Source organism: Lethenteron reissneri, chromosome 26, assembly GCF_015708825.2.
Source record: "Lethenteron reissneri isolate LAM-NWPU_2019-01 chromosome 26, ASM1570882v1, whole genome shotgun sequence".
Lineage (NCBI taxonomy): Eukaryota > Metazoa > Chordata > Hyperoartia > Petromyzontiformes > Petromyzontidae > Lethenteron > Lethenteron reissneri.
The window spans coordinates 18312950-18325974 of NC_083804.1; the positions used below are offsets into that span (position 1 = coordinate 18312950).

Below are 13025 nucleotides of genomic sequence, written 5' to 3' on the forward strand. Positions count from 1 at the left end.
TTTACATGAAGAAAGGATGTGCAAATTATTAGATCAATGGGTAAGAGTATGAATTTTACATTTTTAAGGTAACCATAGTAAAGTATGGTTCTACAACCCCAAAACATGGAACTGGTACCTAAAAACACAGGGCCCAAAATGCAGCCGCTCTGGTTCTATCAGCCATGATTCCAATATACAACAGAAGCAAGTTGGATTTAGGAAAGGGGTTTCTACCATTGAACACATACATACTTTCAGATTCTAGAAAAGGCAAAAGAATGTACCACCATGCCTGGCTTTTGTGAGTGTCTATGTGCGTTTGAGAGTGTTAGCTAACATTACACGCGCTTACGGTCCTGTAAAGCAAATATCATGTTCTTGGTTCTTTCAGTAAAGTCACGTAGAAGGAAAATAATAAAATAACAAAGATAAAACATAATAAAATAACTCTCACGACGTTTCGGCCACAACGCAAGCAGCCGTCTTCAGGTGGAGAACAGGTCTGTCAAGTAGACAGAGTCTGAATGGCACGCTCCAGGCTTGGAGCGACTATTTATGCTGGGATGGAGGGGCGAAGAGCATCTTGACAAAAATATGCAATTTATTTTCGCCCCTCCATCCCAGCATAAATAGTCACTCCAAGCCTGGAGCGTGCCATTCAGACTGTCTACTTGACAGACCTGTTCTCCACCTGAAGATGGCTGCTTGCGTTGTGGCCGAAACGTCGTGAGAGTTATTTTATTATGTTTTATTTTTATTATTTTATTATTTTCCTTCTACGTGACTTTACCGAAAGAACCAAGAAGGTGAATCCCTGCAGTCACGAAAGCTTTAAATCGAAATTCAAATATCATGTGATTCGATCACCCATCCGGGTTATATAGAGGATTTCTGTTTGCCGTTTGTCAGATCCCTGAGATGATGTTGAGTGAGGAAGAGGAAATCGGATCCGACGAGAAGGCCAAGGAGCGGCTAGGAAAGCTTCCAGGTAATTTCTACGCACCCCCCATACACAGACGAATATGAGCACACTGTGTGTGGGAGTGCATATGAGCCACGGTGGCGAGATGTTAACTGCCTCACCTGGTATACAGGAGGTAGTGTGTCTGATCCCGAACCTGCTGCCTGTATATTTGGTGTTCGCATGTTCTCTGCATGATCACATGGTTTTTTCTCCAGGTTCTCTGGAGTTTTCCTCCACATTGGGAAACATGCGTTTAGAGTATTTGGCTGCTATTTGTGGCCAGGTTGCTTCTGAAAAAGAGCTGTATAGCTCAGTTGGCCTTACCTGGTAAAGTAAAATTATAACTTAAGTTTACTTCAATAGTTTAAATATATGTGTATGTGTGCATGTGCGTGCGCATACAGGAGGTGCGGAGCTGACCCGTGCGTTCTTGCACGTGCACGAATCCTGTGCGGCGCTTGGTGCCACACCGCGCCGATACCTGGCCTTTGTGCAGCGCTACCAGCATGTGCTGACTCACACCTCCACTGCACTCATACATCGCAAAGGGCACCTGCAGGTGGGTGTTTAACAACACTATCACCACCATCGGCATCGTCATCAGTAACACTATGATCGTAAAAAAACTCCATCATCATCACCACCACCACTCACAACAACTGTGAATCTGCACGAGGCCCAGTTTCAACTTCTATGTCGATACATTTTTTATGAAGACAAAAGACATGGTTACCAGCAGGGAGGTGCAAGTACTTTGTGCTCAGTTTTTTAAATAACTAGGATGAGTAGGGGCCCTCTTCACCACTTTAATTGCCTGTCAAAGACTGTAGCTCTCTGCAATTGGCAGCAAGTACCAGGGGATAATGCTAAATTGAAGACTGACATCAGTGTCGATTTGAATTATGAAAAAGATCTTTAAGGTAAGAACAACATATTCTGTAAATATAAGTGTGTATGTGCGTGCCTGTGCTCAGGCGGGTGTGTCAAAGCTGACAGAGGCTCGCACCCTGGTGGACGAGCTCAAGGGACGTGCGGCTGAACAGAGTACGCTTCTCGCAGAAAAACGAGCAGACGCTGACCAGGCACTCAGAGACATCACAACCTCCATGCAGGTCTGCATACCTCTTCCTCCTCAGCCACCTCTTTACAACCACCTCACAGTCCCCTCCCAACCACCTCCTCACAGACACTTCACACACCTCCTTAACAACCCCCTGAACACCTCTGCTTTTTGAGAGCAAATTTCAGGATGAATGTCTTCTAACTTGGCTCCAGGAGAAGAGTTGTCATCATAATAATTTTTAGACTTGACTCCAGGAGGATGGATTCCAGTATCATTGTCTTGAGATCTGGCTCTTGGAGACAGTGTTTTAGGATCGTTGTATTTCGAATTGATTCTAAGAGACCAGGTTTAATGGGCAATGTCTTGAGGCTTGGCTTGCAGATAATGGGTTTACAGGTAGTGTCTTCAGATTGAACTCCAAGAAACCAGGTTTCAGGGTCAGCGTCTTGAGACTCAGCTCAAAAATTCACTCCGCGCACGACATGAAGCTGTGGTTTAGTCTGGGATGAAAGGAGGGAGCATGTGCATTAACGCAGGTGGTTTGGTGTGGTCAGAACGTGAGTGTGCAGAAGGCTGAGATGGAGCGTCTGCAGGAGACAATTTTGCAGGAGGCTGTTCTGATTGAGCAGCGCAAGTGCGCGATCGATTTGGAACTCGCGGAAGTGCAGGTGCCTCTTTCTCAAACACAAGCATGAGACAGTTCTCTGTTGCTCAACACTGTATGATGCAGTGCGATATGCTACATCGCTGACAATGCTCTATCACACAATGCATAACACTCCTGTACAATATAACTCCATTCTGTATCGTGCAAAATGTCACGACATTTATATATTGGTATACAATGTCTATGGGAACCTTTTTGCCAGTAAAACCTAGTCTTATTTTTCATTATTGTTAAGATGTTCAAACACCAAATAGACACCTATCACAAGGCATCAAGTCTGTACTAACCACACATGCTTGTGTTTGCATGTTTTACCACAAGTTTGTGTGGTTAATGCAGACTTGATCCCTTATGATAGGGGTCTATTTGATGTTTGAAAATATTAACATCTCTGGTATTGCTGGAAAGGGTAAAGCCTCTACATTTTTTCATCATTGGTATACATTGTATAAAAAAACTGCTGCAAATGATACAGCACTCTACGATAAAACACTCTCTTTTTCTGTGTATGCGTTCCCTCCCCTTGCATCAGTGTGCCTCATATGTCCCTGTTTCTCCCCATCATTCCACATGTGTCCTTGTTGATCCCCAAACTCTATCATATCTCCTCTTGCCTTTCTATATCTCCGTACGTCTCCTCGTATCTCACCATGCCTCTTCGTGCCTCTCTTCACTGATCCCTGAATGTTTGTGTGCCTCATTGTGCCTCCTCATAAATTTGTGCTCTTTCCCATTCCTCCCCATGCCTCGTTGTGCCTCTCTGTTTCTAGCCTCTGGTGGATGAGGCCAAGCAGGCAGTTGGCAGCATCAGACCGGAATCACTTTCTGAAATCCGCTCCCTGAGGATGCCCCCTGACATAATTCGTGACATTCTAGAGGGTGTGCTGAGGCTTATGGGTACCTTTGACACATCCTGGGTCAGCATGAAGAGGTGAGAGTGTATGTATACGCAGGTGTGTGTTTGTGTGTGAGCATGTCTACAGGGATAATAGACTTTAACATAATACTAGTTCCACTAATCTGTTCATGTGTTTGTGTGTGCATGCTTGCGTATGTGTGTATATTGATGTGTGCATGGTTGCCAGTGTATTGTTGCATGTATGTGGGTGCTTGAGCATGCGTTTATGTGCACATGTGCATGCCCATGCGTGCATTATTGCCTATGCATGTATGCTTGCCAATGTGCGTGTGCGTGTATATGTGCACCCTTGCTTGTGAATAAATGTGCCTGTCTGCAAGCATGTTTGTGTCTATGCGTGATTGCCCGTACATGTGTGTGTTTATTTTTATTCGTGGAGAGTGGTGGCACAGTGGTTAGTGTACTGCACTACAAACACAGTAACGCAGTTTTTTCCTGCTCACAGCCAACATTGGTTACGAATATCTGAATCAGTCCAGGGGCTACCCTAGGTCGGTTCAACCTTAAATGGGCATCTGGTGCAGTGTGTATACATGAGCACTCGAGGGACAAATGTGGCCCGGTATGATTTTGGTCAGCCAGCCCCTCGTGTGCTATGCCGACCTTAATAGGTGCTCGCTAACAACACTTTCCCCAACAGTCTGGTAAAGCTTCCATAGGGGAACTTTGTCTTCATCTTTGTCTTACCTGGGTATATGTGCTTTCCTGTCTCTGCTTGCACGTGTGCTGGAGCACACACGCTTACCTTTGTGTGTGCTTGCTCACCGGTGCGTGCGTGTCTGTGCGTGTGGATTTCCAGCTTCCTTGCGCGGCGTGGCGTGCGCGACGACATTGTGACGTTTGATTCACGCTCTATCACACGCGAGATCCGTGACAGCGTGGAAGAGTTGCTCATGCGCAACGCGACCTCCTTCGATCCCAAGGTAAGCACCACGTGCATGAACTCTTTCTTATTATTTAGTGATAGTGGGCCGATATCCTTTGCGAAGCGTCAGTGAATTGTATTTAACCGTATCCACACTTTATCATCCCCTCATTTTGCTAGGGCCTCATTGGCAGCAAAGCCGACACCTGACTGCTAAAGTCGACTTTTGCAGCCTCATCACCTCCACCAAATATGGCTTTAGGTCTTCCACCTGATTTTCCGACCTCTAGCTGCCACTACAATGCTTATCTCAGTAATCTCACCTCGGGCAGCCTGCACTTATGTCACACTCATTATAACATCCTCTTCCTGGTTACTTTTACATCACAGAAATGTTAAGGGCTGTGACTCTCCAAGATGTTCAAGGCTTGATCTGCAAACATGAGTCATCAAAGCAAACAAGTCGCCTTTAAATTTCGATTTAAAGCTTTCGTGACTGCAGGGAATCATCTTCTTGGTTCTTTCGGTAAAGTCACGTAGAAGGGAAGTAATAAAATAATAAAAATAAAACATAATAAAATAATTCTCACGACGTTTCGGCCACAACGCAAGCAGCCGTCCTCAGGTGGAGAACAGGTCCGTCCAGTAGACAGAGTCTGAATCGCCAAGAAGATGAAGTCGCCTTTACTTGACGGAACCAATACTATTGATGACTGAGAAATTATAATGACACCAAGTGATGGAGAAGCTGATTGTTGATGATATATTTCATCACTTTCTGTATCAATGGAGTCAAGGTGATTAGATGACATTTTTTTTTGGGAATAGCAGGACCAAAGATAATTTTCAAGTTCTTAGTACAGATTGAGTGTTATTTGAGAGCTTTAAAAGTAAACAAAATAACTGGTGCAGGTTCTGGAGTATACCTTTTAATCACACTGCCTCATTTACCATCGGAATCACACACCTTAGAGGTATAAAGCTTGAATAGTACCCAACATACTTCATACGTTGTGACTCTTAGTTGATTACTTTTACTTTTAGAAGGAATCACAATGAATAGAATACAATTTTTGTCATCAAAAATTGAATTTGCTACAAAATATGAGGCGAAGAGATTGGCCTTGTTTATTGTGTCAAGAATTACAGACGCAGATTAATCCTTTATTGGTAGAAATTACTTTACAGAAATTGCTTGAAACAGCTGTAGTAAACGACCAGACTGGAAGTGAGCGCTAACTTGACAGGGTTCCGGTTTCTTGCATTTATGATTATATAAGTAGTGAACCAGTAGTAGACTGTGATATCTGTCAGTGTGACTTCGGCTTGTCTTTTGTGATGTAGAACGCTAAGCGAGCAAGTGCGGTCGCAGCACCCCTGGCCGCCTGGGTGCAGGCGAATGTGAAATACTCCCACGTCCTTGACAAGATCCAGCCTCTGGAGAGTGAGCAGAGCGAGCTGGTGCGGTACGGACAGACACATGGCTCACGCGCACATGTTCGCTTACTCAGGGGCAATGTCTCCACACCCAGGGGATCAAGTAAGGGAAAGGACCACGTATCATGATTGATGTCTTGAGACCGGTTTTCATGTTTGGTGTCTGGAAATAAGGTTTCAGGATCAATGTTTTTAGATCGTGTTTCAGAATCGGTGTCTTGAGATCGGTTTCATGATCAATGGCTTGAGACAGGGTTTCAGGATTGATCTACTGAGGCTCATCCCCAGGAAACTTGGCATATAACCTATCCGAGTGTAACTATCAAACTTCCTGCTCTTCATTGCCCTAAGGATGATTATGAATTTTAGTGGGCGGTCGCATGCTTTAAATTGTATTTGTGCTGGCCTCAGGCATCTGCAGAAGACGGAGTCGAAGAAGAAGAAACTGGAAACAGAGCTCAACTCGGTCGATCAGAGAGTGGCCGAACTCAAGGAAAAGTGAGTGAACGATTAAGGGTGTCGTGTCATGTTGTGTTGTGCTGTCATGATGTTGTGTCATATCTATTTTCATGTTTTGTTATGTTTTTTTATGAAGTGCTGTGTTATATCTTTTCATGGTGGAGTGTTACAATATCACGGTGCCATGTTCTCAATGTAAGGGGTGTAGTGAGTGATTGCAAATGTATTCTTACACTTAAAAGATATGTGTAGAAATGTACTTTTCCAATTGAAGTAACTTCATAGTTATTCCACCATATTATTGACAGATGCATACCATTACAGATGCTAGATATTCATATCATTGTTGGTTCCCTATATTCAAACCACTGTAGATTCATACCCCTTTACAATATACTGATTGATACCACTCCATATTCCATAAATACCCCTTTAAAATATACTGATTGATATCACTCCATATTCCATAAATGTATACCCCTTTAGATTCAACCCACTATATAGTGTATATGCACCTCAAAAACTGTTTGTGAATTAGGTCGATGTTGTTGTGACCTGTTCCATTGTCATGTCGGTTGTATTGTCATGTGGCTGTGTACAGCAGATCGATATTATTGTATTGTTGTGGTGTGTTGCATTGTCATGTCACCATATCTTATAGTTCAATGTTACAGTATTCCCTCGTTATTTGCAAGGGATATGTACCAGAGATGCTCATGAATAGAACATTTAGTGTATAATGATATTGGCCTACGAAAACCTATTATCTGAATTACCTTAAATAAATACATAAATAAGCTATTAAATTCATGAAAATTATCATACCACAAGTAAAGTGTTTAAAATGAACATGAATTTAATTTAAAATATATAAACGTATGAAATAGTTTACAAATTGTATTACCTTAAATTATGGTGCTGTGTCACTCTATCTCATCAATTTTTCTCTCACGATGCAGTTGTGTAGAGTTCCAGTTGCGATGCGCGGATAGCCAAAATCGCGGAGAACAGGTTCTTGAATAATGAAGGAATATTATTCTGTGTTGTTGTGATACATTGCATTGCTCTGTCACTGTATCCTGTAGATTTATGTTACTGTGCTGGGATGTGTTGCATTGTCATGTCACCGTGTCATGCACGTCTATGTTGTTGTGTTGTTTAAATGTGTTGCGTTGTCATGTTGCCGTGGCATGCAGGTCTATGTTGTTGTGTTGTTGAAATGTGTTGCGTTGTCATGTTGCCGTGTCATGCAGGTCTATGGTGTTGTGTTGTTGAAATGTGTTGCGTTGTCATGTTGCCGTGTCGCACAGATTTGGGTCGCGCACCTCCGAGGCAGCTGTGCTGGAACATGAGCTCCTGCGCGCGCAGGAGACGATCGCCGCCGCTGAGAGCCTCGTGGGACAGCTCGAGGGGGAGTTCATGCGCTGGACCAATCAGGTCAGCATGGTCACATGAGGTCAATTGGGGTCGGTGGCAGCCCCAACAGTCTGGACCGATATCCCTCTGCATATTCGCAGCATCACCTCAATCGCCTCCTTCAAGAGAGACTTAAAAACTCACCTCTACAATCGTGCTTTCGAGCGACTCTGAGCTTGGCTCCGCGCCTCTAAGTTGCGGCCACTACGTCTGCAAATTTGCGCGCGTTACAAATTGAACTATTATTATTATCATGTGGAGTTGCAAGGGGCCACATACAATGGAATGTTTCTCATCAGAGTTGTATGCTCGTGGTACTGTTGATGTTACTGATATTGTTGAAGTTGCTAATTGTGGCAATGTTGATGGTATTGATGGAGTTTCTGATGTTAATTCTGTTTGTATTGTTGATGGTATGGAGTGTGTTGATGATGTTAATATTGTCGATGGTCTAAGGTTGTTGAAGTTGTTGGTGTTGTTTATGGTAATGTTGACATGTTTTTGATGGTGTTGGTAATGTATTTTATTCATTGCATTGCTATTGTTGGTGATGTTGATAGTGTTGAAATCAGGGATGATAGTGCTGGTATTGTTGATGATTGTGTTGGTACTGTTCATGTTTTTGATTATGGTGTTAATGTTCATTGTATCCTCTTCATTATGGTGTTAGTAATGACAATGATGGTGGTGTTGGTAGTGATATTGTTGGTCATAGTGTTGATGGTGATTTTGGCCTTGTTGATCATAGTGTTGTTGGTGTTCGTGTTGTTGATGGTGCTGATGTCTGCCGCCGACTTCACATTGGACGTTTAAGATCCCCTGATGTCATTCCAAAGGAGTAGGCCATTGTGTACCAGCATCATGGTCCAAATTACTTCCAAATTACTCAATTGAAATTGCTCATGAAAATCATTAACCCCTGCTGGCAGACAAATTCCCGATTGAGTCACCTTGTGCCAAGGAGGACAGCTGCCACTTGAGATGCAATTTGAAATGTCTGATATGAGATATGATGTAAGTAGCTTATTGTGTTTAAAATACTCCCAAGAAATTTCGATTTAAAGCTTTCGTGACTGCAGGGATTCATCTTCTTGGTTCTTTCGGTAAAGTCACGTAGAAGGGAAGTAATAAAATAATAATAAAAATAAAACATAATAAAATAATTCTCACGACGTTCCGGCCGCAACGCAAGCAGACGTCCTCATTCTTCACCTGAGGACGGCTGCTTGCGTTGTGGCCGAAACGTCGTGAGAATTATTATATTATGTTTTATTTTTATTATTTTATTACTTCCCTTCTACGTGACTTTACCGAAAGAACCAAAAAGATACTCCCAAGATACCCTGGCTTAACGGGCACTGTATCAAAACAAATAATCGTTTTTATCATTGATGTTGGCATTCAGGTGTCTGAGATCTCATCCGAGTTGGACTCTCTGCCAACACGCTCTCTGCTCGCAGCTGCCTTCATCACTTACCTCTCGTCTGCGCCCGAAGATCAGCGGCGCGCGAGCATGAGTAGCTGGGCTGCCCGCCTCGGCCTGCAGGGTGAGCGCACAGTGCTGCTGATGACTTCTAATGTGTGCAAAGACTCCCAATGACTCACGGCACTCCTGACGACTTACAGCACTGCTGATGACTCCCAACACTCCAGAAGACTTAAATGTGCACAATAATGTCCTTCACTCCTGAGATTCTCTACACATGCTATAACTCCTGTCACTGCTGGTGACTCAAAACACAGCACATGACTCACAATACACTGCCTTAATTGAGACTCCCAACACAACACTTACAATGTAGCTTCAAAAATCAGTTATAAACGATAGCCTGTCTATTCACCACAGCATTCGTATCTAGGACCTAGTTCCCATGCTGTGTGATGCAGCTCTTGCTGTTGCATGCGGTTCACCTGCCAAATTATGTGTATGTGTGCCCAGACTTCAACCTCCTCCGTTTCCTGAGCACGGAGAGCCAGCAGCTGCAGTGGAAGAGCGAGGGGCTCCCCACCGATGAACTCTGCATGGAGAACGCACTTGTCACGCTGCAGGTGAGAACATGTGCCTCGTTGAGAACCCAGTGATTACATCACACACATGGCTCACATGTGGAAGGAACACCGCATTCTGGGAACACAATGGATCACTCTATGAGCATATATACACCACAGCTTGGATTACCACGAGTGGCTATATACAGTGCGAAAGAAGTTCAACAAACATACAACAACCGGAATCACCACGAAGTGGCGGTGACGTCACCTTGGTGCTTGTCTCAGGCTATATGGCCTTAAAGGCGACATGACGTATCGAACGCCCGCTGGCAGGAGGTCATGGGACAAACCTAGGTGCCATGGAATGACTGGCTGAGATGACTGACAGACACACCATCTGTGCCCTCTACTGTGCCAACTTGCTGCGTTTTAGCTGCCTCGTGCTCCGCTCATTGTTGTGAGTGTCACTCCTCTGCCCTCTGTTGTTGCTGGAGGGAAACTGCCTCTTATTGCCCAGTTGCGTCCTTCACGAGCTTCCTCCACAAAGGATAATTTTGACACTGCTGGTACAGTCATTGGCTAGTCCACTCAGTTCCATATCCTCTCGTACCACATCATTCCATCTCTTCTCTAGCCCGTGCGGTGCCTGTTTAGCCCCCTCTATCCGGCTGAACGAAAGCTGTTTGGGTATACAGTGGCTGAGCATTCGGACTATATAACCCAGCCAGACCATGACCACACACATATGCCACATCGTTAACACCGTTAACACACATGCCACTCCATGAACATACACACCACACTGTGATCACACACACGCTACCACACTGAATACACACACCACACTATGAACATCGGCATTACGCCTTGACCATACATACACTTAATACCGTGTACACACTGTCAACACATATATTATGAACGTGTATGACACCAAGAACACAGTGCACATTGTGAATGTACTGATTATGCCATAAATGCAACCATCACACCATGTGCGTGTACACATACGTATATGTATGTGCGTGTTTGTGCTTTGGTGTGTCTGATTGCGTGTGCAGAGTGGCATTTGCCCATTCCTGATCGATCCATCATCTCGGGCTATCGAGTGGCTAAAAACTCATCTGAAGGACACACGCCTGGAGGTCATAAACCAGCAGGTAGATGACCCCACTGTCTTCACAATGCTGACTCGAACCTCTAGGTCTGTCTTTCTGTACAGTAAGTGGTGCATTGGAGGTTGAGATTGTCCCTTCTATCTTATATTTGCACATTAATCCCATTGGCTATGACCATTACACATTGGAAAAGTAATTTTTCCCTTTCAAACGTAACCCTCTAAAACCAAATTTGTACCCCTGTTTCTCAAGGTGGTTGGTTGTGCTTACAGCTGTCTCCACTTGATAAAACATTCACGAATCAAACAGTGACTTTCATTCAAATAAACTCGAGGCCTAGTGGTGTCTGCCACCAAAAGGTGAGGATTAGCCAAGTGTGTCCTGTTGCCGATGACCCAATGACCCCTCCCCCCATAACCTGTGACCTCTAACACTTTCTTCACTTCTTCACCGTCCTTCTCTCACGATGCAGGACGTGAACTTCATGACATCGCTTGAGCTCGCCGTTCGTTTTGGCAAAACCCTAATCATCCAAGAAGTGGAGAACATTGAGCCGGTGCTCTACCCACTGCTGAGGGGAGACCTCATCGCACAGGGTATTGAATCCATGAACGATTGCCTGTTAGCATTAGTGTGTTTGTGTGTGACGGTGTGTGTTAGCATGTGCAGTGTTTAGCACACTATGCTAGAATTCCTGGGCATTAGTAACATCCATGACAATCCATATCTAAACCTGACTTAGACCTCGGTTAGATCAACTCACCCTTAATTGAGTACCTGGTGTAATGTGAACACATCAGCACTGGGGAAACAAAAGAGATGATGTCATACTGACCACACCATCCCCTTTGTCTGTGTGCGAGCCTTAATAGGTACTTGCTGATAGTACTGGTCCCAACAATCTGAACGTCGTGGACGTTTTTAGTTGTTAGTTTCTTTGTTGTGAGTGTTTGTCACAGGGTGAGACTTGTCTTCGTGAATGTGTCACAGCATGGGTTTGATTTTAAGCCTGTGTGTGAGAGTGATTATCACAGGGTGAGTGTATATGTGTCTGATTGAGTGAGGGTCACACAGTTTGCGTCAGCATATGAATGTGTGAATGTCACATCAAGCGTGAGAGCATTAGAGAGAATGTGTGTGTTTTAAATGCGTCAAATATCCTCGATTTTAATTATGTCGCTCAGTGAGAATCACAGGGTCACACGGTCAACTGAATGGTGAATGTGTCTATCTTCCATAACAGAGGTTTTTTTGGGTTAGATCGCATAAATTATTTACGCCATCTAACCCAAAAAACCACGATTATGGATGATATTGGTCGCGAAAGCCTAAGTGTTAAAGTGTCTATCTTCGTGATTGTATAATTGGGTGAGTGCGAGTCACTGTCACACAATGAATGTTGAAATGTCACAGTGCATGTATGAGTGTGTCACAATGTCATTATGTTTATGTAAAATCTATGTATAAGTGTGTGTCACAGGGAGTGATTATATGCATCATACTCATTTAAATCACAAGCTGAGAGTAATATACATTTAGCTGCCCAATGTATAGATATTTTACCATCAATCATCACTTGAATACAGTTCTTGATTGGGGTGACAAAAATCTGGTCATGTTCAACTAAAACAAAATTCAGTCAGTGATAATATTACATAAGATTGGGATTTTTACAGTTCCTCCAATCCTGTTTAACAATTATATTTTTAGCCAAAGTAAAACCATTCATTTGTTTCGCATAGCATTCTTATCTAAGTTATCATGGAACAACTGTGTTACGAATCTGGCTAAGGAGGCATCGAAGAATCTTGGTTTTATATTCCATGCCTATAACTTGTTTAACACTGACTAATTATTACTGCTATACAAAGCACAAAATCGGCCAAAGTTGGAATCTTGCTGTCATATTTGTGGTGGAGCACCCAGTTCCTACCTCAATGTACTTGATATAATTCAATGTAAAGCAGGCTGATTGATGATCCAGTACTAACTGATTCACTCCAATGACTCAATTACTGCTACGACCATGGTTACTATTCCCGTGAACTTCATTCAACCCATTTCGAGAACTCGGTCTTGCCTCAGCCATCCTATATTCTGGCACCACGCTGTGCAGGTGAAACACTTCTCTTTCTGCTTCTTC

At 43.6% G+C, this 13025-nt stretch overlaps 1 protein-coding gene across 4 annotated transcripts in view; it reads left to right on the plus strand.

Annotated features, from left to right (window-relative positions):
* DYNC2H1 (dynein cytoplasmic 2 heavy chain 1) overlaps nucleotides 1-13025 on the plus strand; it is a 182025-nt gene that overhangs the window by 67880 nt on the left and 101120 nt on the right. For all 4 annotated transcript variants that reach the window (XM_061560348.1, XM_061560350.1, XM_061560351.1 and 1 more), the window contains exons 57-69: nucleotides 892-970; nucleotides 1351-1505; nucleotides 1921-2058; nucleotides 2564-2677; nucleotides 3447-3607; nucleotides 4395-4518; nucleotides 5805-5926; nucleotides 6309-6395; nucleotides 7667-7793; nucleotides 9178-9319; nucleotides 9712-9821; nucleotides 10826-10924; nucleotides 11355-11478. In XM_061560348.1, coding sequence (XP_061416332.1) covers nucleotides 892-970; nucleotides 1351-1505; nucleotides 1921-2058; nucleotides 2564-2677; nucleotides 3447-3607; nucleotides 4395-4518; nucleotides 5805-5926; nucleotides 6309-6395; nucleotides 7667-7793; nucleotides 9178-9319; nucleotides 9712-9821; nucleotides 10826-10924; nucleotides 11355-11478 — 1582 coding nt within the window. The remainder of the gene's footprint in view (nucleotides 1-891; nucleotides 971-1350; nucleotides 1506-1920; nucleotides 2059-2563; nucleotides 2678-3446; nucleotides 3608-4394; nucleotides 4519-5804; nucleotides 5927-6308; nucleotides 6396-7666; nucleotides 7794-9177; nucleotides 9320-9711; nucleotides 9822-10825; nucleotides 10925-11354; nucleotides 11479-13025) is intronic.